At 32.9% G+C, this 27627-nt stretch overlaps 1 protein-coding gene across 1 annotated transcript; it reads right to left on the reverse strand.

The window, feature by feature from the left end:
- Nucleotides 1-938: 938 nt before the first annotated feature.
- LOC126880553 (E3 ubiquitin-protein ligase NRDP1) lies at nt 939-27411 on the reverse strand. Its single transcript, XM_050644484.1, has 5 exons — nt 27102-27411; nt 23745-23887; nt 13764-14052; nt 13542-13697; nt 939-1666 (listed from the first exon to the last, which is right to left on the reverse strand). The coding sequence occupies exons 1-5, from the start codon at nt 27189-27191 to the stop codon at nt 1397-1399; spliced, it is 948 nt and encodes a 315-aa protein (XP_050500441.1). The 5' UTR covers nt 27192-27411; the 3' UTR covers nt 939-1396.
- Nucleotides 27412-27627: the final 216 nt, after the last annotated feature.

The raw sequence follows: 27627 nt of genomic DNA on the forward strand, positions 1-27627 counted from the left end.
AATTTCTCGAAAAGCAATTTTTCAAGTGCCTGAAATAGACATTTATGTGAATAATTAGAATTATTACCGATTCAAAATGATTTATTTAACTTCTTTTATTTATTATTTGTGGTTAATAACATTTGTTTTTATTATTAATAAAGCTTTCTGTTCAACTGGTGTGGTGATTTTATGACAGACCAACTACATATGCTCACATGCATATGGGCGGCTTTGTGATAGATCTAATATTCAGATTATAATTACAGGCGATCTCTGTCACATTTCCGACCCATTAAAACTCCGACTTTAGACTTGTATGCAGAATTTACGTTGTCACAATGTCACCCCAATTAAAGGGGCGAGATTGTGACAAATATTTTTGTAAATTGTTGTATTGTTTGTAAATTTTTCCCAGTGAAATCCAGCTAAGTTAGAAGTTAAAAGATATAAGTTTCTTAAGTAAATTTTGGAATGTAATAATTCCATAAAAGATATCTTAAAATTTACAAAAACTCCTGAATCTGTCACAAAGTGACCTCGTTTTATATTAAAATAAATCAATGCTTTTTGAGTTATTAAAGATCAAAGATTTGTCTATTTAAGAACATATGCGTGAAGTTACGGATGATAAATAGAACATGTTAATTAATTGTATGTTAGTAAAATATTATTTTTATATTATTTCGATATTTAATTGAATTTTTTTTTCGTTATAAACTGAATATGTCCAGAAACTTGGAGTGTCCAATAATGAGTACATTTGACATATTCGGATACACTTTTGCTAAATTTATAATATCGAAATAATAGAAAAATAATATTTTAGTAACATACAAAAAATTAACATGTTCTTTTTATCATCCGTAACTTCACGCACGTGCTCTTAAACAGACAAATCTTTGATCTTTAATAACTCAAAAAGTATTGATTTATTTTAATAACATGATATGACAAATTTTACTTATAATTTGTCCCTCTATCGATTTGTGGCATTATTTTTAATAAAATCGTTTTTACCCCCGAGAAGGGGTGGTATCCACCCCCCAGGGTAAAAGTGCAAGTTGGCACCAAATCATTTTTATTTCCTAAGGTATGTTCTAACTAGTCGCCAATTTTCATGCAAATCGATGGAGGTTTAACAAAATAGGAGGTGAAAACCTTGAAAGACTACACTAACTTTCCCCTTTCATCCCTTATTGCTACTTCCTGTATCCACTGAGGTGCCAGCCTGAAAGGGGTCATAATTATGAATATACAATAGACAAATTTTACATGCCAAACTCTATTAGACTATCAATCCAGTGCAGATTTTACCATCTTAACTCGCTCATAGCCTTTGTTCATAAGTACTCATAAAATCACACACCCAGACCTATATTACAACTTACTTCCTCGCAATTCACAAAGAACATATTTATTCGATTCCGTGCGCGAAGATCATGACCAAGCCCGGCTCAACCATCATGTCCTCGCCCATGTGCCCGTTATCGCAGGATAGCACCAGAACGGCCTGTTTGCCAGGCACCCTCTTACAAACGTAGTTCTCGTATTGTCGGCGGTTGTTTTGGCGAGTCTCTAACGAACACAGCCCTGGGGGCCATCTGCGTTCGTGGCAGTTCTCCATGAGATCGTCGAGAATATGCGGCGGACATCCCATTTCGTTTAAGGTCCTTTTGATCATTCTCTAAAATATTCCGTCATGATGTCAGTGTTTTTAAGGGTGGGGGTATGGTTTGAAAATTTTGAAATTTTCGATTGTTTGATTATTCTAAATAGTCCAGGGCGTATCTGTTTTGAGATGGACGTTGAGAGGTGACTCATATTTTTTGCAGAAATTGCTTGGAATTAACTCATATAATGATAATTGGGTTATCCTCCCACTCAAAAAGGTCCGGAATATTGTTTAAATAATCAAAATGTCAAAAAATTAAGGAAAAATTCGATTTTTTTCTTCGTTTTTTGATTATAACCTTAAAAGTATTCACATCCGACAAAAGTTGCGTAATTAAATTTTCTACAATACAGGATTGGTTAAAAATTTTAAAAATTGTCACCCGTGTTGCAAAATAGTAATAATTGCGAAAAAAAAAACATAAAAAAAACAAGTATTCGCATTTTACGTTTTTCGACCATTTATGCTACACTTAGGACCTTCATATTTTACCCAGAAAAGCTTTATGATATAATAAAATAATACTGTAAATTTCATTAAGTTCGGTTCAATAGACTTTGTTAAATAAATTTTGCAATCCAGCTTCCGCAAAAAAATTATTTTTTTCAAAATATTGCAGGACTGAAAATAAAGCAGATAGCAAGTTGAAAATTTTTTACATATAGAAGAATACTGTACCTTTCATTTGCAATTTGTAAAATTAAAATCGGTTAACTACCACGGCGTCAGGAATTTTTTTAAATAAACATTAATTTTTGGTGCTACGCGCAGTTGATTTTCACCAAAAGGGACAGTTGATTTCCACCAGGAGAGTTGATTCACTCAAGTTGATTTCCACCAAAATTTCCTCCAATCTTTATCTAATATATTATTTTCTTACCCTATATTTTGTTGTATTTTAATATTTTAATTCCACAAAAATCAAACTAATTTGATTATTGTTTGTGAAATATTGTTTAAACAATTGCATATGTTGAAAAATAATAAACTTTTATTCTCTAATAGGCCTTGGGCCCGCATATACAATTATTATTTATGACCACACCGTTGAAACTTTTTGTACTTGTTATTTGGGTGGAGTCGGACAAATTTTGAGCTTGGCGCATTATGGTAGTGGGGCGTTTGTCTGTCAAGCGGTGACGAAGTTGTCAATTTTATGCAAGAAAAAAATTTATTACCACATTGGTCATTCTATTTTAATCAATGGATTTTATCATATAAACAACGAAAACAATTTTGTCGGACAAAAATATTGGGGCATATGACGCGTCGGACACGCTAAATATGTCAAATTTATGAAAATAATAAATTTATTACCACATCGATAATTTTAACGGTATCTATCATAAAACCTTTTTACAATAATGTGGTAACCTTGTCGGACAATTTTCACGGGGCATATGCGCAGTCGGACGCGCCGAAGATGTCAATTTCCTGAAAATTTTTTATTTATTACCACAGATGTCATTTTTATTTTGTACTGTTCTTTTACATGTGTAATGCATATTGGATCACTTGTCGGACAAAAATAATGGGGCGTTTTGGTACAATTAAAATAAAAAGTAATTTTTATGCATACAGGGTGTTTGGTAAAGAATGGGGCATAGCTTAACCTCAGGTCCCTGAGGTTAAAATAGGCCGATTTAAGCTAACTTACCTTAGTACAAAGTTTATAATAGCCAAGATACAGGGTGTCAAATTTAAACTTTTTTTTTATTTATTATTGAATATTTCCTGATAGGTATGAGATAACAACATGAAATTTTATACCTGGGGGTTTCTTGGGTCGAGAAATCTATATTCCTTACCAAAAATTATGCATTGCCCAGAGGGCGCCACATATGCCTTTCAGCACTCATTTATTACGTTCAATTTTTTTTATCCCTCACTCTGTATAATTTTGACATTAAAATTTTTATTTTCCTATTAGTTTTACTTAAAAAAGGTATACTTCTTTCATCTCCCTAAACTCAACCGTTTTCGAGATAAACGCATTTTAAATATGCGATACACCATCATTTTTAGCATAATATCATTGTAGTTACACCCGAAAAATAACTTAAAATTTATGAAAATAATAAATTTATTACCACATAGCTAATTTTAACGAAATCTACCATAAAACCTTTTTACAATAATGTGGTAACCTTGTCGGACAATTTTCACGGGGCATATGCGCAGTCGGACGCGCTGAAAATGTCAATTTACTGAAAATTTTTTATTTATTACCACAGATGTTATTTTTATTTTGTACTGTTTTTTACATGTGTAATGCATATTGGATCACTTGTCGGACAAAAATAATGGGGCGTTTTGGTACAATTTAAAAAAAAATTAATTTTTATACATTTTTGACTTCATATTAAATTACGTATTTTTCGGCTCATATTACCCGTATGCGCGCCAATGGTGAATATTAAATTCTTAACTGCAGTTAAAAAATGTAGTTAATAATGTAACTGTAGTTAATACCCAAAATTAATTTTGGGTACAACTCTAAGTCATCATCATCATCATCATTTGGCTCTACAACTCTATGTGGGTCTTGGCCGCGTTTACTATTTCCCTCCATTGTTGTCGGTCCTGAGCAGCTATTTCCTATTGCTGTACTCCCATTTTGCGTAGATCGCTGGCTACTGCGTCCTTCCATCTCTTTCTTGGGCGACCAACTGACCTTTTTCCATCGGGCCTTTCCCAGAATGTGGCGTTAAGAAGTCTTTCGTCACTTGATCTTAGTACGTGACCCGCCCATCGTATTCTGTTTGATTTAATGTAGCGTACTATGTTTTCATCTCCGTATATTGTCTGGAGTTCATCATTGTGTCTTCTTCTCCATTCTCCAAGTCATACCCTTTTAAATATTTTACTTAATGTGTGTAACAATTTTCAGCTAAATCGATCTAAAAATAACCGAGAAAAACTGTTTTAAAATTTTTTTTGATAATACCTCCTCGTCGATAGCCTAAAATAATGAAGTTTTCTGTTCGTTTGCCCCAACATTTTTGTCAGACAGTTACATGTTTTGGTTAAGAATATAATTAGTTGTAACTTACTACTTTGTCGGAAAAATGGTTGTAAATATAAGGGATGCACGAACCCAGCATAATTTAAAAGTATAGTTTATTAATAAACATTAAATTTTTTGTCCGACTTTGGATTTGCCCCAATATTTTTGTCCGACACTTAGATTTTTTGATTTGGAATAAAACTACTTATAACCCGATTTGTGTCGGAAATTTTTTTTATTTCGAGAAAAAAAACTAGTTTGTCGTTGTTCAAGGAGTATGTACGCAAATATCAGATCACAATTTTTCTAAAATTTTCCCTCTTTTCGGAAATTTTTTTGGAAAAATTTTGAGTACAGCTCTGCGTTTACCATTTTAAATGTTTTACTTAGTGTGTGTACCAATTTTGAGCTAAATCGATTCAAAAATAACCAAGAAAACTGTTTTAAAAATTTTTTTGATAATACCTTCTCGTCGATAGCCTAAAAGAATTAAGTTTTCTGTTCGTTTGCCCCAAGATTTTTGTCAGACAATTACATTTTTTGTTTAAGAGTATAATTACTTGTAACTTACTACTTTTGTCGGAAAAATGGTTGTAAAGATAAGGGATGCACGAACCCAGAATAGTTTAAAAGTATAGTTTATTATTAAAAATTAAATTTTTTGTCCGATTTTGGATTTGCCCCACTATTTATGTCGGACACTTAGATTTTTTGATTTTTTAATATAACTACTTAAAACCTGATACATGTGCTGAAATTTTTTTTTAATTCCAGAAAAAAATAGAGAACGATGTTTGTCGTTGTTCAAGGAGTATGTACACAAATTATCATATCAAAATTTTTCTAAAATTTTCCCTCTTGTCGGAAATTTTTTTGGGAAAATTTTGGGTACGGCTCTACGTCATACCCTTTTAAATGTTTTACTTAGTGTTTGTACCAATCTTCAGCTAAATTGATTCAAAAATTACAGAGAAAACTGTTTTAAAATATTTTTGGATAATACCTCCTCGTCCATAGCCTAAAAGAATTAAGTTTCCTGTTCGTTTGCCCCAACATTTTTGTCAGACAAATACATTTTTTGTTCAAGAGTATAATTACTTGTAACTTACTACTTTTGTCGGAAAAATGGTTGTAAAGATAAGGGATGCACGAACCCAGAATAGTTTAAAAGTATAGTTTATTAATAAAAATTAAATTTTTTGTCCGATTTTGGATTTGCCCCACTATTTATGTCGGACACTTAGATTTTTTGATTTTTTAATATAACTACTTAAAACCTGATACGTGTGCTGAAATTTTTTTTTTAATTCCAGAAAAAAATAGAGAACGATGTTTGTCGTTGTTCAAGGAGTATGTACACAAATTATCAGATCACAATTTTTCTAAAATTTTCCCTCTTGTCGGAAATTTTTTTGGGAAAATTTTGGGTACAGCTCTACGTTATACCCTTTTAAATGTTTTACTTAGTGTGTGTACCAATTTTGAGCTAAATCGATTCAAAAATAACCGAGAAAACTGTTTTAAAATTTTTTTTGATAATACCTTCTCGTCGATAGCCCAAAAGAATTAAGTTTTCTGTTCGTTTGCCCCAAGATTTTTGTCAGACAATTACATTTTTTGTTTAAGAATATAATTACTTGTAACTTACTACCTTTGTCGGAAAAATGGTTGTAAAGATAAGGGATACACGAACCCAGCATAATTTAAAAGTATAGTTTATCAATAAAAATTAAATTTTTTGTCCGACTTTGGATTTGCCCCAATATTTTTGTCGGACACTTAGATTTTTTGATTTGGAATATAACTACTTATAACCTGATACTTGTGTCGGAAATTTTTTTAATTCGAGAAAAAAAAACTACAGAACAATGTTTGTCGTTGTTCAAGGAGTATGTACACAAATTATCAGATCACAATTTTTCTAAAATTTTTCCTCTTGCCGGAAAATTTGTTAAGAAAATTTTGGGTTCCGACCTACGTCATACCCTTTTAAATGCTTTACTTAGTGTGTGTACCAATTTTCAGCTAAATCGATTCAAAAGTAACCGAGAAACACTGTTTTAAAAATTTTTTTTGATAATACCTCCTCGTCGATAGCCTAAAAGAATTAAGTTTTCTGTTCGTTTGCCCCAACATTTTTGTCATACAATTACATTTTTTGTTTAAGAATATAATTATTTGTAACTTACTACCTTTGTCGGAAAAATGGTTGTAAAGATAAGGGATACACGAACCCAGCATAATTTAAAAGTATAGTTTATCAATAAAAATTAAATTTTTTGTCCGACTTTGGATTTGCCCCAATATTTTTGTCGGACACTTAGATTTTTTGATTTGGAATATAACTACTTATAACCTGATACTTATATCGGAATTTTTTTTTTATTTCGAGAAAAAAAAACTAGAACGATGTTTGTCGTTGTTCAAGGAGTATGTACGCAAATATCAGATCACAATTTTTCTAAAATTTTAACTCTTGTCCGAAATTTTTTTGGGAAAATTTTGGGTACAGCTCTACGCCATACCCTTTTAAATGTTTTACTTAGTGTGTGTACCAATTTTCAGCTAAGTCGATTCAAAAATAACCGAGAAAAACTGTTTTAAAATATTTTTGGATAATACCTCCTCGTCCATAGCCTAAAAGAATTAAGTTTCCTGTTCGTTTGCCCCAACATTTTTGTCAGACAATTACATTTTTTGTTTAAGAGTATAATTACTTGTATCCTACTACTATTGTCGGAAAAATGGTTGTAAAGATAAGGGATGCACGAACCCAGCATAATTTGAAAGTATAGTTTACTAATAAAAATTACATTTTTTGTCCGACCGTCGAGTTGCCCCAATATTTTTGTCCGACACTTTGATTTTTTTATTAAGAATATAATTACTTATAACCTACTAATGTTGTCGGAAAAATGGTTTTAAAGGTAAGGGTTGCACGAACCCAGTATTTTTTAAAAGACAGTTTATTAATAAAAATTAAATTTTTTGTCCGATTTTGGATTTGACCCAATATTTTTGTTGGACACTTAGATTTTTTGATTTAGAATATAACTACTTATAACCTGATACTTGTGTCGGAAATTTTTTTTAATTGGAAAAAAAAAACTACAGAACGATGTTTGTCGTTGTTCAAGGAGTATGTAAGCAAATATCAGATCACAATTTTTCTAAAATTTTCCCTCTTGTCAGAAAATTTTTTAAGAAAATTTTGGGTACTGCTCTACGTCATACCCTTTTAAATGTTTTACTTAGTGTGTGTACCAATTTTGAGCTAAATCGATTCAAAAATAACCGAGAAAACTCTTTTAAAATTTTTTGATATTACTTTCTCGTCGATAGCCTAAAAAATTAAGTTTTCTGTTCGTTTGCCCCAAGATTTTTGTCGAACAATTACATTTTTTGTTTAAGAATCCAATTACTTGTAACTTACTACCTTTGTCGGAAAAATGGTTGTAAAGATAAGGGGTACACGAACCCAGCATAATTTAAAAGTATAGTTTATCAATAAAAATTAAATTTTTTGTCCGACTTTGGATTTGCACCAATATTTTTGTCGGACACTTAGATTTTTTGATTTGGAATATAACTACTTATAACCTGATACTTGTGTCGGAAATTTTTTTTTATTTCGAGAAAAAAAACTACAGAGCGATGTTTGTCGTTGTTCAAGGAGTATATACGCAAATATCAGATCACAATTTTTCTTATCACTTAAAACCTGATACATGTGCTGAAATTTTTTTTTAATTCCAGAAAAAAATAGAGAACGATGTTTGTCGTTGTTCAAGGAGTATGTACACAAATGATCAAATCACAATTTTTCTAAAATTTTCCCTCTTGTCCGAAATTTTTTTGGGAAAACTTTGGGTACAGCTCTACGTCATACCCTTTTAAATGTTTTACTTAGTGTGTGTACCAATTTTCAGCTAAATCGATTCAATAATAACCGAGAAAAACTGTTTTAAAATATTTTTGGATAATACCTCCTCGTCCATAGCCTAAAACATTAAGTTTCCTGTTCGTTTGCCCCAACATTTTTGTCAGACAATTACATTTTTTGTTTAAGAGTATAATTACTTGTATCCTACTACTTTTGTCGGAAAAATGGTTGTAAAGATAAGGGATGCACGAACCCAGAATAGTTTAAAAGTATAGTTTATTAATAAAAATTAAATTTTTTGTCCGACTTTAAATGTGCCCCACTATTTATGTCGGGCACTTAGATTTTTTGATTTGGAATATAACTACTTATAACCTGATACATGTGCTGAAAATTTTTTTTTAATTCGAGAAAAAAATACAGAACGATGTTTGTCGTTGTTCAAGGAGTATATACACACATTATCAGATCACAATTTTTCTAAAATTTTCCCTCTTGTTGGAAAATTTTTTAAGAAAATTTTGGGTTACGACCTACGTCATACCCTTTTAAATGCTTTACTTAGTGTGTGTACCAATTTTCAGCTAAATCGATTCAAAAGTAACCGAGAAACTCTGTTTTAAAATTTTTTTTTGATAATACCTCCTCGTCAATAGCCTAAAAGAATTAAGTTTTCTGTTCGTTTGCCCCAACATTTTTGTCAGACAATTACATTTTTTGTTTAAGAATATAATTACTTGTAACCTACTACTTTTGTCGGAAAAATGGTTGTAAAATAGGGGATGCACGAACCCAGCATAATTGGAAAGTATAGTTTACTAATAAAAATTAAATTTTTTGTCCGACTGTCGAGTTGCCCCAATATTTTTGTCCGACACTTTGATTTTTTGATTAAGAATATAATTACTTATAACCTACTAATGTTGTCGGAAAAATGGTTGTAAATAAAAAAATTTCAGGAAATTGACATCTTCGGCGCGTCCGACTGCGCATATGCCCCGTGAAAATTGTCCGACAAGGTTACCACATTATTGTAAAAATGCTTTATGGTAGATACCGTTAAAATTATCCATGTGGTAATAAATTTATTATTTTCATAAATTTGACATATTTAGCGTGTCCGACGCGTCGTATGCGCCAATATTTTTGTCCGACAAAATTGTTTTCATTGTTTATATGATAAAATCCATTGATTAAAATAGAATGACCAATGTGGTAATAAATTTTTTTCTTGCATAAAGTTGACAACTTCGTCACCGCTTGACAGACAAACGCCCCACTACCATAATGCGCCAAGCTCAAAATTTGTCCGACTCCACCCAAATAACAAGTACAAAAAGTTTCAACGGTGTGGTCATAAATAATAATTATATATGCGGGCCCAAGGCCTATAAGTTACTATGTATCAACAAAGAAAGTTTTTGCTAAAAAAAGTATTATTTCAAAGGACAGAGTATGTGTTTTTATTTTGCAATAAACAAATTTATTTATTTATATCGAAATGTACTAAAAATTAAAATTTATCAATCATTATCAAAGGTCATTGGAATGCCCAATCAGAGCAAACTATCCGCTGTCCTACGCGTAGCACCAAAAATTAATGTTTATTTAAAAAAATTCCTGACGCCGTGGTAGTTAACCAATTTTAATTTTGCACATGGCAAATGAAAGGTAAAGTATTCTTCTATATGTAAAAAAAAATTCAACTTGCTGTCTGCTTTATTTTCAGTCCTGCAACATTTTGAAAAAATGAATTTTTTTGCGAAAGCTGGATTGCAAAATTTATTTTGCAAAACCTGTTAAACCGATCTTAATGAAATTGACAATATTGTTTAAGGGCCGGTTGTTCGAACGCTAATCAACAATGATCACTATCAAATATTTAATTACTGTCACCAACTGTCAATGTCAACTTTGATTGGGTTGCTGAAAACATAATTGATTATAATTATGAGATTAGTTAATCAATTAACATAACAATTATTAACATAATTGATTAACTAATTTTATAATTGTAATCCATAATTATGTTTTCAGCAACCCAAACAAAGTTGACATTGACAGTTGGTGACAGTAATTAAATTTTTGATAATGATCATTTTTGATTAGCGTTCGAACAACCGGCCCTTATTATATCATAAAGTTTTTTTGGGTGAAATATGAAAGTCTTAAGTGTAGCATTAATGGTTGGAAAACGTAAAATGACAATACTCGTTTTTTTATGTTTTTTTTTTCGCAATTATTGCTATTTTGCCACAAGGGTGACAATTTTTATAATTTTTAACCAAGCAATCTTATATTGTAGGAAATTTAATTACGCAACTTTTATATCAGTGCAACTTTTTGCGGAAATGAATACTTTTAAAGCTATAATCAAAAAACGAAGAAAAAATTCGAACCTTTTTGAGTGGGAGGATAACTCAAATATTATTATATGAGTTTTTTCAAGCAATTTCTGCAAAAAAATATGAGTCACCTCTCAACATTCAAATTTACTAATATTTTTACAGATGAGCCCTGGTCTAAAATGAAAGTACATTATTTCAAGAATGCTATCTGAAAATTTCAGATTTATCGGAGCAAAATAACCGGAATAAAAGCATGTTGAATATCCCTACCTTCGACTAGCTTTGCAGCGGTTTCGCGCCAGCACGTTTAAGCGTAATGAGAAACGTTCAACAGCTGTTCCCATTCTCTCTTGTAAATTACTCCGCGATTCAAAAACATATTCCGGCATGCATCACTTTACGATTTAACACAAAAAAGAAATTGAAAATAAAAGTTATCAAAAATTTTAACGTTTTTTTCTCAAAACTGTTTTTTTAAATGCGGTGGACATTGTAACTCAAAAACCTACTTAATCCACCTGAAATTTTGCATAGATTTTCTTTAGACATTCCATGAGGTAGCGCTGTCGAGATATTTTTTGTTTAACAATAATACATATTTTTTTTTGAATACTTTGAATTATACTAAATATGTTTATTTAATTTAAAAATAAAAAAAATTCTACCACAGGTTCAAAAAAAATTCACAAAAATTTGCTTGAAATATTGATTTCAGACCATACCCCTCCTTAATAGTCAAATATCTACTGAAATAACCTACATATTGTAATAATAAGAGATGAAAAATGCATTATTTGGGACCAGGTGCAGGTGATAGGGCTCAAGCAGACCTGATCATTAACAAACTGGAATAAGCAGTTGGTGAGGCTCCTATCGGAGATCAGAATCAACTTCAGTAGTTCCAAAAAACATCGTTTAATGAAGGGGCCCTTGTGGATAAACTTTGCTAACATATACAGAGAGGATCTAAATTATGGAATAAATTCATTTTCTTTAAAATGGACGACTTTGGAGAAAAATCCTGAAAGAGGTCGTTTTTTATTTTTAAATTACAATTGTTTGGCACATATTTCATACTAGTGACGTCATCCATCTGAGCGTGATGACGTAATCAATGATTTTTTTTAAATGGGAATAGGGGTCGTGTGGCACCTCATTTGAAAGGGTGTTCAATTCTCTATTCAGTAATATAAACGATAATATTATTATTTATACAGGGTGACCAAAAAAATAATTTTTGAATTAAATTAATTGGCGCAAAAAGAAGAATGTATGTAATTTATTTATCTCAAAATACATTGTACGGCTGTCAGTAAATAGAAAAAAATGTTTTTCACAAATAAACATTTCTTTCCGCTTAAATTAAATCACAAACAGCCTCCCACCTACCTCTTGGCAGTTTGAACATTTAATTTAAGCGAAAAGCAATGTTTATTTGCCAAATAAACATTTTTTTTCTATTTTCTGACGGCGATAGAATGTATTTTGAGTTAAATAAATTGCATAAAATCTTCTTTTCTGGTCAATTAATTTAATTCAAAAATTATTATTTTGGCCACCCTATATAAATAATGATATTAATGTTTATATTACTATATAGAGAATTGAACACCCTTTCAAATGAGGTGCCACACGACCCCTATTCCCACTTAAAAAAAATCATCGATTACGTCATCACGCTCAGAAATATATGCCAAAAAATTGTAATTTGAAAATAAAAATCGACCTGTTTCGAGATTTTTCTCTAAAGTCGTCCATTTTAGAGAAAATGAATTTATTCCATAATTTAGATCCTCTCTGTATACAAAAAAAAAATGGACTACTGAAGTGGCGAGGACTACGGAAGGCCTGTGGGAGGGAGTAAACTCAAATATAGCTGATCCCAATGATATGCCCAAGCGCCCCATAATCCTTACCCGCGTCTCCGAAAAATAGGCTGATGACGCAACCATCACGACCAGGACCCGTCTAAAGAGGCAACACCTTAAGACAGAATACTGGTTGTTGAAAAATCTGAAGATTGGGGAGGACGCGCAAACCCTAGTCTACACGATTTGCGAGGGATCGTATAAAGCATTGAGGGCCACTCATTTCAGGACATTTAAACTTGGAACGGTATCATTAAAGACAATTAAATCAGAACCTCCAGCATAGTAAGGCAGCTTCGGATGAACTTACTGATGCTATGCCAAGGTTTGATGTAGCCTTGATACAAGAGCCCTATACGGAGATTTATAAGCAATCAGTGGGACCAATTGTACCCAGTCTCTTAATTGAGGAACAGAAAACATTTGTTCTAATAACCTGGAATGCATTGAAACTCACTCAGACCATTTGTCAATGGCCATAATTTAACGAAATATGGATTTTTCAATATGACCCAGCACTCCATGTGGTGGAGACCCTAACTCTCCGAGAGCAAAAAAGCGAGGCTGAGCAAGTCCAGGGGGAAGTTCAATGTTTTTTTTTCGATTTTTGTTCACATTGAATGGGTACCAGAAGGTTTTATGAACACTCCAAGAAAAAATTCACAAAAGAAGGCCCGAAATGTGGAAAGCGAACACGACAATGCGCTGGCTCGGACCAACAACCTCGGAGCTTAATTGGCAGAAATATTATCGATATTTAGTAATAAAAAACAACACTTACTTGTAAAATTTCATCTGGCGTTGAGATCATTCCACCCCATCTAGTTACCCTGGCTCTTTGCAAGGAATTACTCCAGCGCAGTACTTCATCTCTCTCCATAGCATCAGCGATTGCCCTCATTGAGGGATTAGAGATCCTCATTGCTCGCATAAAATCCTAAAAATATTATAATTGTCATTGATTATTTTAAATATGTATACAATTGAGTTTACCACTACTTACTTTAAGCAACTGCATCTCCCTTCTCTGCTCAGCCAATAAAAATCTCTGTTCGGTAATCTCCTGTTGAAATTCATTTAATTTTTGCTGTTGTGTATGTATCAAGGCTCGTAGTTCTTTGACGCAATTATGATCCTTTAATTCGTCCTTGGGGATAATAAGACCACAACCCTGTTCGCATGGTAGCGGTCTCTTGGGGTTGTGTTCGCATTCTTCTAAATGTGCGGTTAAAGCATCCAGTTTTAGCACGCGGGTACACCCATACTGGGCGTTATCACAAGTAATACAAAGTCTAGAAGAAAAAGAAGTTTAATTTTTAAATTATTAAATTATTCAAAGATCAATACAAATCATGGGGTATGTGGACGATCTAGTATTGGTAGCGCCTGACGAACAAAAGCTAGAAAAAACACTTCTAAAGTTGACAAGAAAAGCAAAGAACATAGGACTAATAATCAATCAGAATACAAAAGTACAGACGTTAAAAAGTACAACAGACGATGTAAACAGAATAACAGAAATAAAAATCGGTGAAAATAAATTCCAGAGGATCAACTGCTTTAAATACTTGGAGGTAGAAAGTACAAAATGGAGAAGAAGTGTCGAAAAAGCGAGGAACGGAGTGTGGAAATTAGACCTTCGATAGCATCATCATCAATGGTGCTACAGCCCTATGAAAGAGCCTCAACCTTCCTAAGTCTATTACGCCAGTCAGTCATATCCATTGCCCAACATTGCCAGTTTGCTGCGCCTATTTTTCTCCCATCCTCATCTACACCATCCTTCCATCTGAGTTTTGGCCTACCCCTATTTCTACTTCCCACAGGTTGTGACATAAGGATTCTTCTAGGAGGGTTGTTCTGCAGTGATTTTGCTTATAAGAGATACTACGTTTTTACCACCAAATATATGTTTATATTGTCCTTTTCATGAGCATTTTTCAGTACGTAACAAATGATAGGAAAAAGGGTAAGTCCGTGATAATACACATTTATGACATTTATTCTAACATGATATTTTAGTTAAATCTGACAGTTGTCACATTTTATTTTCAATTTGGAATAAAAACAAATCAAATGTGTTTCTTGCATTTATAAAATGGTATTTTCTTTGATTTGTATAGTCTTATAAATTATACAGATTATATTTGTAATATTATTATCTAATTAAAAAAAAATATTTTTTTATTATGGCGCCATCTATTGGCAACTAGAATAACTAGAATAAATGTTATAAATGTCACCGACGAAATGTAATCACCGACGTGCCTTTTTTTCTGTCACATACAATTTAATGCGTTAGAAAGAAATCGAAAAACTGTGACGCACTGAAAGATGATCATTTTTTTTTTTTTTATGTAATTATGTTTATTTACAATCTACATCATTAAAAGAGTATTAAGTAAATTTTTTTTCCATGTTTTTGGTCATGAAGAAGAGACTTCCAATGATGTCTCATCTTATTCTATTTATGTTTAAAGTTTTAAAATAGGTCCTGAGGCCAGGTTCTATCTAGTCTCCTTGTGACAGGGCCATTATGAAATAATTCCCTTACTAATTCGTTGTCATGGTGAATGGTACGCTCGTTTTGTGATTCCGAGGCTCGATGGATTTCTTCTCTAATGAAAGGTATATTTAAGTCTTCGTGAAGTGTTTGATTAGTTACATACCAGGGTGCATCCACTATTGATCTTAGAACTTTCGACTGAAATCTTTGAATGATATTCAGTGATGTTGACTTTGCACAGCCCCAGAGGTGTAGTCCGTAGTACCAAATAGGTTTGATTATTGCTTTATACAGAAGAATTTTGTTTTGGATGTTGAGTTTTGATCTGCGTCCAAGGAGCCAATACATTTGCCGAAATTTCAAGTCTAGTTGTCTTCTTTTAGTCTGTATATGTTTTTTCCAAGTAAGACGTTGGTCAAGATGGAGGCCAAGGTATTTAGCTTCTGTTACTGTTGGTATTCGTACATTTTCCATTCTTACAGGTGGGCATGTGTTGTGGCGGTTTGTAAACGTTATTTGAGATTATTTTGTTTTATTTACTTTAGTTCGCCATTTTTTGTACCATTCACTGAGTATGTCCAGATGGTGTTGCAGGTCTTGTGAGGCTTGTATGTGATCTTCATTTACTGCTAGTATTGCTACGTCATCAGCAAAGGAAGCGATCGTAGTGTTAGGAGACTCTGGTATATCGGCTGTGTAGAGTGAGAAAAGCAGAGGTCCGAGAACACTACCTTGCGGAACTCCGGAGTTAATAGGACAGAGGCTGGATTGTTGGTCTTTGAATTTTACTGAGAAATATCTATTTGATAAGTAGGATTTGATTAGGAGGAAATAGTTACTAGATAGTGCTAATTTTACTTTGTAAAGCAGTCCTCTGTGCCAAACTTTGTCAAACGCTTGTGAGATATCTAGGAATACAGCGTTGCAGTATTTCTTTTCTTCGAGAGTTTTTGATATTTCATTTACTATTCGATGGACTTGTGTAGTAGAGTGATTTTCCCGAAAACCAAACTGATGTTCTGGTAGTAATGTTAGGAATTCATGATCTGCGTATATTCTTTGTAGCAGCAATCTTTCAAAAACTTTGCTAACGATTGGGAGTAGGCTGATGGGTCGATAAGATGTTACTTCATTGGGAGCTTTGCCTGGCTTAAGGATCATTATAATTTCTGCAAATTTCCATATTTTTGGAAAGTATGATAAACTTAGCATGCGATTAAATATTACTGTTAGCATAATAATGGCCTTACGAGGAAGTTGTTTTAGTACTTGTGCCGAGATTAAGTCATAACCTGGAGCTTTTCGTGAGTTGAGTTTGATTATTTCTTTCTTGACTTCTATAGGAGTAAAACTTTTGATTGGAAGGGACATTTGACATGCTGCGCTAATTAGTTCTTCCACTTCTTCATCAAGGTCTGGTGGCTCGGTTTGAAATACACTCGTAAGATGTTCAGCAAAGACGTCCGCTTTTTCTTTGTTGGAACGAGCCCATTCGCCATTTGGTTTATGGAGGGGAGGAATAGTTGTGTATGGTTTCTTGAGTTTCTTAGTCGCCTTCCATAGCGTCTGATCATTTGCTGTAAGGTTTGTAATGTAATGTTCGAAGGTTTCGTTGTTTGCAGCTTTGATGGCTACTCCAAGTTGTCTACGTAGTCTATTGTATATATGTTGATCTATGTTGTTTCGAGATCTTTGCCAGTTTCTTCTCGCACGACGTTTTTCAGCAATGAGTTGCCGAATGTGTAGGGGAACATTTGTTGTATGTGTCGGTCTGCGTTCAGTTCGTGGTGTAGATTGCCATGCCGCTTCTTGCACAAGGGTGGTGAAATATTGAGCTGCTGTATCTATCTCGTGTGGAGATTTGATTCGCAAATTAAGATTAATGTTTTCTTCTAGGTAGTATTGAAAATCTGCCCAGTTGGTGTTTTTTGACGCTAGTCGAGGAGGGGGTGTGTTGGTTATAACTGTGGTACTCTTGTTCATAATAACTGGTGTATGATCAGATGAGAGGTCATAGCTGGATTCTATTAGACAGTTGTTTCTGGATTCTCCTTTGCTTATGTAAAAGTCTAGGACATCTGGAAGTTTTCTGGGGTCACTTGGCCAGTAAGTAGGGATTCCGTTGGTGTGGCAATCGTAGTTGTTGTCGGTCATTGCTTTTAAAAGGTTACGACCTTTTGTTGTTATGAGTCTTGAGCCCCAATGTGTGTGTTTCGCATTCCAATCTCCCCCGGCTACAAATTTACTGCCAAGTAATTGAAAGAAGGCTTTGTATTCATCTGTGGAGATTGCATGACGAGGTGGGCTGTAGATTGCAGATATGTTAAAGTGCCATGGCGTTGCATTCACCTGAACAATTGCTGCTTGAATTTTTTCTGTTGCATATTTTGGCAATTCATGATGTGATATACAGCTTCGTATGATTATGGCCGAGCCACCATGAGCAGTACCATCGGGGTGAGGTGTACTATATGTAGTATAGAGCGGAATATTGAACATAGTTAGATCAGTAAAGTGGGTTTCTGAAACAAGCAGTACATCGATTTTATTCTGGTTTAAGAAAGTGATTACTTCCTGCTTATGGTTTAGCAGGCCATTAGCGTTCCATGTGGCAATTCTAATTATGTTTAACATTAACAATCCCTTCGGTTAATGACTTGTGTGAGTAAGTTTAATATCATACTATTTTGACTCATGAGTTGTGAGAACATGTTTTTGAACTCGTTAAGGAATGTTATTAGTTGTAGTTCTATGTTAGTTTTAGGTTCTTGGTCGCGGTTGATTTGATTTGCTGTCACATTTGCATATGTTCTATGATGATTTTGTAGAGTAGTGTTTAGCTGATTTGTTTCATTACTTACATGTGGGTTGTTAAATGTTGTTCTTTGGGGCTGTTGGTTTCCTCTTTTTGGCATATTTCTGTTTTCTACTAGTTCCGTGTAGACAGCACAGCCCTTATAGTTAGCAGGGTGATCTTGTTTGCATAGTGCACACTTAGCCGGAGTGTTTCTAGGTTTTTTACAAGATTTTGTATCATGTTGTTCTCCACATTTGACGCAGTAGTGTGGTTTAGTGCAATACGTTTTACTGTGACCGTAAGCTTGACAACGCATGCATTGGATGATTGAGTTTCTCTTCTTTGGTGCTTCCACTGCTATTTTGGTGTGACATAAGAATTCTAGATTAAATATGTCTTTGTTGTTACTCTTGGGTTCAAGGTCTATAAAAAATAAGGATAAGGGTTCCTTTGTTTGTTTGTGTCGGACGTTGGTTATATTGCGAACTTTATGGCCGGCATTTTCTAACTCCTTTGTTATATCTGTTGTGGGTATAGAGTGATGGATATGTCTTATTACCACTCTGTAGGCACGTTCTTCCTTTATTTGGTAAGTGTGGTGAACGATTTTTTCGTCTCGTAAATGTCTTACCAGTTGACGATAGGTATCTGTTGTATGTGTTATAACTTTGACAGTGTCGTTTGGCAGGGTTCTGGTATAGAAGGTTTCTTTTTGTATAATTTGTGCAAAGCTATCGAGCATATCTTTAAAGTTTTTGACACCATATATGAATATTGGAGGTGGTCTTGGTAGCGGTACCTTCTGTTGTTTTTCTATTTCAATGTGTTCAGTGTTCTCGTCGTTTGATAATGCACTGTATCGATTTTGTATTTTTGTTGGTGGTGAATTGGAAGAATTAAAATCGTTATTTTTAAATTTACGTTTTTTGACTACTTGCCATGAGTTCTTATTTTGGGCTTCTTTGTCTTCGTCTTCGCTAAACTCAATATCTGAATGTATATTTTCAAGATTTATCTGTCTTTTTGAGGTCTGCTCTGCAGTGGATGGGTTGTTTTGGACGTAGTACATTGGTTGTGATTGTAGTGGAAATTGTTGTAGTTGTGCTGGAAAAATGAATTGATTTTGTGGAATGTTTGCTATAGGAGTATTTGCCTCTTGACAGTAGTAAACGGAATTTGGTGCATTTTCGGAAGTGTTTTCTGGGGGCGGATATTGTTTGGGAGTTGGGTACATGTTCCTGGATGTATATTAATAGTGGACCTGCTGTTTACCTACAATTTCTGCTAATACCAAAATAGACACTGGTTGTATGTATTCCGTATGTGTGAATTGTTCATTGTAGAAAAACAGAATTTGGTACGTCACTGTCACTTCACTATTTATTTTATAATTATATTTTTTTCTGCAGATTCAACTGCTGAAGTTAGATAAACTTAATTATCATACAAAACGTCAAGACGAACTCGAACAGTATGAATAACGAATTCAAATTGTTTTAAGAATGTCTTTAAATCACAAAATTTCCAGAGAACTTTGAAATGTGTGTTCAAATATTGGCAGTTATTTTGACAAAAGATGATCATGAGAAAAAGAATATCTGTGGTATACCTCGTAGTTGTATCTACTCTTCCAAACACCATTTTCCTCTAGAGAATATTTATCTCAGGATCCTTCGTTCAAATATAAGCAGAAGGTTTTCATCTGTCTTGGAGATGGTCCATGTCTCCGATCCATATGTCAACACTGGTTGTATAAGCAAGGGTTTTGTATATGGTTATTTTTGTTTTTTGGCTTCTCATATGTCTACTCAGTCCAAAATAGCATTTGTTTGCTAGGATTATCCTTAGCTTGATTTCTTCCATCATGTTGTTCTCCTTGGTGATCAGGGAGCCTAAGTATATGTGAATTTGTCCACCACTTCAAAGATATAGCATATGGAGTGGAAATAATGTGTAATACAAAAAAATATTAAGAAAAACTAAGAATATGTTTATAATCCGGTTCTCTTCTACCGTGAGGTGTAGAGAAACTAAGAATAATTGAAACAAAAAATATGAGAAGAATACACGGCCAAATAAAGGCAGAACAAGAAGAATATAGAAGACTGATGTGATGAACCATGAAATAATAAATATAACTGAGGGGGAAAATACTACAATATAAAAGACACACCAATTAGGAGGTGCCAAGTTGATCTGGGAGAAAGCCCCCACAGGAAGAAGGCCCTTAGGATTCCCATGAATGCGATGGAGAGACAATATATGGCAGTGGCGTGCGGTGACTTTTTCGAAAGGGGAAGCGATTCAATAAGGATATAAAAATATTTTCTTAAGGGTCGAGGGTCGAGCAACTTTCCACCTGATAACACTCTGATGCGCAGGGGCTCTCTATTAGCAAAGTACTTAATTATGTGAGACGTCCTGCGTACAAGGACTCACACACTAAATCCGTGACGCGTGAATGCGTGAGGCACTCTATTCCCGCTATTTCTAGTGACTAGTGACCTATCATTGATCTGTATTGCTAGTTCGGGCCTTGAGTGCTCGCGCCGGGCTTGGTTTTCTAAAGAAGAATCATATTTAAAAAAAATATATACTCCGAGGCATTTTCCACAACACACAACTTTCACTAAAATGACACTTATTTATACTCGAGGTCTATTCTCCTATCAACTTCTGATAATTGTTGAATGCAGTCTTTTTTAATGGATAATAGGGCTAACTTTCAAAGTCTGTCTTCGCTTGTTGAATTTCTTTTAAACTCTTAATTTGAAACTTTTAATGCATCTAATACTGCAAAACTTCGTTCAACTGATGCACTTGTGGCTGGGATAGTTAGTAGTACTAATTCACACAACTTGACCACTTCACACAGCGACTTGTTTAAACCAGTAGTTATAAAGAAATCCCAGATTTATGGGTATTTCTTTATCATTCATGTCAGTTGTTTCATAAATGATACTTAACTGAGAATGCAAAGCTGGGATATCAAAAAATTTTCATTATTTAATCGTAATGACATAAATTCCTCTGTGGGAAATTTTGATGAATTATAATTAGAAATATTAAGATTATATATAATTCTACAAATTTTAAATCGTTAAAATTTTGAAAGCTAGAATTCATTTGTTGTAGAATATTATCAAAAGGTCTCTTTGTTTCCTCTGTTTTCTCTGTCTCTCTGTCTCCGAAATTATCAATCTTCATTATTTTTCTTTCATGTTCAAACCCCACATGTTCAGTTTTATCCCAAATATTTTTAAACTGCTCTCGTTTTTTTAATTATCGTATTAATAAAGTCATCAATTTGTCTTATACAAAATGCAATACCATTTGATTTCTGTAAAATGTCAAATAAAAGATCAGTAAAAGGAAATATCTCTGCAAAAAATTTAAATCGAAATATTCTTTAAGCGAATGTATGTAATACCTAAGCACCCCTTAGCAACAGTAAAGTAACAGTCGGAGAATCTCACTTTCGGGAAGGCGATACGACGAGCGCTTCCATGGCATACCAAAATTCGCGCGACTAGTGGCTGCGGTCATTGAACCCTGACCAATTTTAAAAGGGACAACTGCATGACAAGCGGCGATTTTGAGATGCGCTTCTGCCAGGAGTGGACCAAATAGTTGAATTGTGTGCATATTGAGTTCGTTCGTACGCGATTAATTTTTAATATTTTTCAATGACTATTGGCTAGGTAATATGTAGATTATTTGGATTAGGGAAAAAATTTTATTATTAAATATTAATTAATAATATATTTTCTTATATCGACGAATAAATAGGGAAGCGGCGCTTCCCCCGCTTCCATGGACCGCACGCCTCTGATATATGGTCAGATTTAAGAACAATTATTGTTCAGATTTAAGAACAATAATTATTGTTTTTAAATCTGAGAGACAATATAATATGGTCAAATTTAAGAACAATGATTGTTCTTAAATCTGACCATATATTGTCTCTCCATCGCATCAGAGCCACATTATGGACGTAGCCACATTAACTGACCTAACTATCATGGACGACCATTCAAGATGGAAGCGAGTTCTGCAGTTAAGAAAGAAGGATAACGAACTGGAAACCAGTAATAAACAGACCAAGAGGAAGGCCAAACATAAAATTGAAAAACCAACTACTAGAGGATATATCAAAGATGAAAATTGCAAATTAGAGAAAAAAAATTCAGGAGATGAGGGAGTAGAAAAAGATAAAAGTAGACAAAAAATATTGAGTGACCTATATTCTACCTAGAGTCATTGGTCTATATTAAGGGCGTAGGCGCAAAATTTCGCGCCAATATGTTTTAAATGCATTAATTTGTTTCGAATAATGAGAAAACTAATAAGTATTTTTGAATAATTTAAACGCAGAATGAAATATTGCGTTATTACCGAGTTTACCAAGCTAAAAAAATCCCATGTTTATTTTAATAAGAACAGGGGTGAAAAAAAGGAGAAAGTTTAGTGTGATTTTGAATTTTAAATATCTTATTCAAAAGAAACTGTATGGTTATTCTAAGGGACTTTCGACCCTCGGTAATAATACAATCTTTCATTCTGCGTTTAAATTTTTCAAAAATATTTATTAGTTTTCTCAGGATTCGAAAAAAATGAATGCATTTAAAACACATTGGCGCGAAATTTTGCGTCTACGCCCTTAAGTGTTACACTTAAAAAATAATTTTTGATGGGATAAAACAATCACGAAAAATCTAAGACTGTGTCATCAAACACCATCACTGAAGCATCAGCTTGGGTAAAAGCCCCTCTGCCATGAAGCCTGAAACTTTTCTGCAACAGAAAGGTTGCATTGAATACGGAAGTGAATATTTTACGTCGGTATGGATGATCCCTCAAACAATGTTGTTCTGAAGCTATTTCCTTGTGGCATTTTTATAATCAACTATTTTTAATGGGAAATAAGCCACAATTTTACCAAAAAAATGATTTTATTAACGTTTCAAAGCCCAAATCGGGTTTCGTTGTCAAAATACAAAATACTACTAAAATAAACAAAAATGTTGCTAAGTAAAAAAAATCTTCTAATAATTTATTTATTCTGACTCATTTATATTGGCAATTCAGACGTATATTATACATTTTAAAGTAGAAGACTTTAAAATGATATCGCCAATATTTATGAGTTGCGTTCCTGGGACGACTTTACTAAAAGATAGCTCATTCGATTACATGAAATCAATCCCAACTCAAGAATATCCGTCACAAAAAAATCATAGCATGTGATCTGTCTTTAAAAAGATAACCAAATGCAACGATGACAGTAAAATTCTCGCGTTAGAGATTTCATAGTAAATCACGAGGGAAAACCAGGAAAAAACCTCGTGATACTATCCCTCAAACAATATTTTTTATATGATACAGATTAGATTGAATTCTGAATTTTTTATATAGAACATTCAAGGAAAACAAATGTATTTTTATCAAAAATTCGACATGTAGCATAGTTTACTTGCAACAATAAGCAGACTTTAAACATGCTTCTATGGAAAACGAATCAATGGATTTTAACTTTTATTTTTAGGGAAGATTTCAGTGATTTCTAAAATTTGTTATTACATATATTAATATCTTATTGATTGTCCTATGTGGTCAATTCACGATTCTTGAAAAAAGCTCTTAAAGTAATAATAGATTACCTAAACAATACTTAATATTACCTTGAAAGTAAGTTCCTAATGATTCTTGGCACTGGGCGCAACTGCGGCGAAGTCACAATCTGTCTGTCAACTGGACAAGTCGGCTGTCTGGATATCCATTCTGTTATACATGCCTTACAAAATGCATGTTCACAAACTAAAGCCTAAAATCAAAGATGCCTTTCAAAATACTCAATAGTTGCAACTACACGATTCCATATTTGGTATTCATACAATTTAGAAAACACTTCTAAAATCAGGGACAACAAATTTCATACAAAAACTGGCTGTTTTAGCTTAGGCGCATTAGCCACTCAGCCAGTCTTAACAATTTCATTAAAGGAAAGAAAAAAAAAGAATACTATTGCAAGTAGAGTAAGTAGCTCATTAAATGATCATTTTTAAGCGTACATAAATGTGTTAGGAGATAATTTTGAACACCTTATGTAATTGAATATTAAAAATATTTTATTAAAAGTAGCTTCTAATTTTTTCAAAGATGTTTTTTTGCAAAATGTATTACTGATAAATAATGTTTCGTTCTTTATTTGTTACATTGTTTACATTTACATACAAAAGTAGTGTTTAATTGTCTTCACAAAATATTGTATTTGGTGTTTGTGTGTTTTTTTTTGTAAAATTTATTACTAATTTTCTTTGTTTATTTGTTGCATTTACATAAAAAGATAGTTTTTAATTGTTTCAAAAATGTTGCATGTAGTGGTTGTGTTTTTGTTTGTAAAATGTATTACTAATAAATTATTTTTATTTCTTTATTTGCAGTGTTACATTGATTACCGGATTGATAATCGGTAATCTTCAAGTGTCAACTCAGTCATGGCTTACTTAAAATTTAGATAAATTTAAACACCTAAAATAATTTGCTCTGAAAAATGAAAATACTAATAAATTTGGGGCATAGGGAATGTTATATAAAAATTAAAGTAGATTAATGTTACTTTTCAATAATGATATAAAATATAGGGTGTTCCATTTAATATTACTGAGAAAATAATGTACTTACGTTTTGACTCACCCTGTATTTGATATAAAGAAAATTAGCAATATCAATAATTCTTAAAAATTTTGACAATAAATAAAAAAATATGGCATTAATAAACCATTGCTCTTGTGCTTATTTTTATTTATACAGGGAGTTGAACTTGTTACGATTTTCATACAAAATTGGTTATAACTTTGTAAATACCCTGTATAACATACTAAACCTTTATATTTTTGTGATGGAGAAGTTAACAGGATTTCGAATATAAAATAAAATATAGGGTGTTCCATTTAAAAAAACATAAGTTAGGTCTGCCACTGTGTTATCGAACACTCTGTAACATTCTAACTAATTTTGTAATGTGAAGCTCAAAGGTGGCTAAAATTTTTGTTATTAACTTTTATTGCTATCTATTACTATAGCGGAGCTATTGAGCTTTACCCTACTAATCAATCACCCTGTATTTGGAACGGAAGGTTGAATAAGTGAATACAGAAATTTAGATTGTTTGCACAAGATCTCGCCCTGATTGACTTTGTCATTGCTTTTTAACACTGTGCTTAGTGGGACATTAAGTTGAGGACACTATTTACTAAATCAGGTATGCAAAACCTATGGTAATTTGAAGTAGTCCTGGCACTAGGGTATAAGTTGTCATCTGTAAAACTAGCATAGGCACCCTTTGGTTTTTTAAATTAGTATTTTGTATAACACCAACAAAAAAAGTTCATTTTGGCCCACCCTAAACAAAGGCATGTCCTGTAGTGCTTCCCTTAAAGGCATGTTATTGCTGGCCCTGTGAAGTATCATTCAATGGCTTTTTAGCCAAATCATCAACATATTTATTCATTATGTGTTAGTCCTATTCATATTATGAGCCTTAACCCTTCAAAAATTAACTTTTCTTTGATTTTTATGAATTTCAAAAAGGATTTTCTTAATAGGATATAGTTCTTTGAATTATGATTGGAAAAATCTATCATTTGAATAACAAGAAGAACAGAAAGAGAGTCGGAAATAATTGTTGCAGATGTATCTTCAAGTTCTTTAAAATATTGTAGTGCCTCATAAATTGCTATGACTTCCACACTGAAGATAGAAAAATCATGGCTTAATTTAAACATTTTTTCTGTCTTATTAGTAGATATGTGAAAGGCACATCCAGTGCCAACTAACCTCTCAGATACATATGTAGGTATATATATTTACAGAGTGTGGCCAATCCTCTAAAAATGTTCTTAATATGTTAGAGTTAATACCAATGTTTTCATGGTAACTTGGTTTTACTAATTTAACTTTATACAAAAAAGAATGAAAATATTCAAGTTCGAAGCTGTCAACCAAGTTATAATCACAATCAAATTTTGACACGATTCCAAAAGCCTGACAAAATGGGAGCAAGTTTTTAAGCTTTCAGTATTTATTTGTTAAATCTGGCTTAACTGGTTCAATGCCCACACTGACAATGTGTTGGTACTTGGGTTTCATCAAGAGTGCCCATGACATACAAGTGTTGACAGTGGTATATTGTTACTAAATGAGCCATTAAGTATGTGGTACCAGCCAAATGTTTTTTGTTTAAGATGGAATGAACGTATTAAATTGGCTAAATTTCTGGCCGAGATATTCTCTTCTATACTTAACACCTTGGCTGAGTTTAAAGATAGGTATTTATAAACTTACATTGGGTATGTTACGAGGCATATCATATGTTCCATAGTGAACCTTTGCCCCAGTACATTACGACACAGTTGACACAGCCAACTGTGTAATACAAGGTCTATTTGTCTCCTAACGCAGCCAAGGTGTTAATGAATGGCATTTCTGAAGCTTCTATTTGTAAAGCCTTATTTGGAGTTGATTCCATAGCTCCCAAACAGATGCACAATCCTAGGTTTTGTACAACATAAAATACAACAAAACCTGGCCCTGTCAAAGCAATAGTAAAATATTTAGCACATACAACAGTTTAAGTAATTTATTTTTAGGTCTTCCTTATGTAATTTAATTTTTTAACTTACAAGCCCAAAACTTGATTCAAACCACTTTTACCATATAAAAAGATGTAGATCCATAAATTGTTAGATCAGGAATAATGTCTAAAAATTGTAGATGGAATTAAAAGCTATTATTAATAAGCATCCCACCGATTTGCAATTGGTTCTGACTGTAACTTTGTTTAAGGAAAAACTATCTACAAGATAATATCAACATTACATATCAACAAACCCCATATACAAATAGAAAAAAGCAAAAAGTTATATTTTAATCTTAATAAAAATATAACAGCTTTTTAGGCATCAAAAACTACTAATATGAGTGCATACATTACATAAAATTATAAACTTTAACAAGACATAACATAATATCTGTACCTGAATGGGGTCTTCCAGAACACCTGAACATATAGGGCATACAAGTTCTTCATCTACTGTTCCTTGAAACCTGTTAATTTCAAATCCCATGTTAGCAATTAACGATCATATCATTTTTTTAATGGTTTCATGGGTCTTTTTGTAATGTACTTTTTTGGAGAATCAAGTTTTTAAGCTTTCACCTGCCAGCCAACCTCCCACTTCCTGGGTCCTGTCATCTTTCAAGGTCTGACAAATAAGGTATTAAACCAAATATTTGCCAATAAAAGATGTGTTCAAAATGTTTGAGATAAAATCGTATAATAGACTGTGGCGAATAAGATTAAAAACAGCCAGTATTTAGAACATAATTTTATTTCATAAAATGTATCCCAGCTAAAAAATTAATTTGATTAATTTGGGCATTTTTAATTTGACATTTGACATATCATATCTGCCAGAGCTCCACAAACCATACATACTCATAGACGTTTCACGTAAATTGTCAAGGTCAAGACAGCAAATTAGTTACCATTCCAATCCAGAG

Source organism: Diabrotica virgifera, chromosome 2, assembly GCF_917563875.1.
Source record: "Diabrotica virgifera virgifera chromosome 2, PGI_DIABVI_V3a".
Lineage (NCBI taxonomy): Eukaryota > Metazoa > Arthropoda > Insecta > Coleoptera > Chrysomelidae > Diabrotica > Diabrotica virgifera.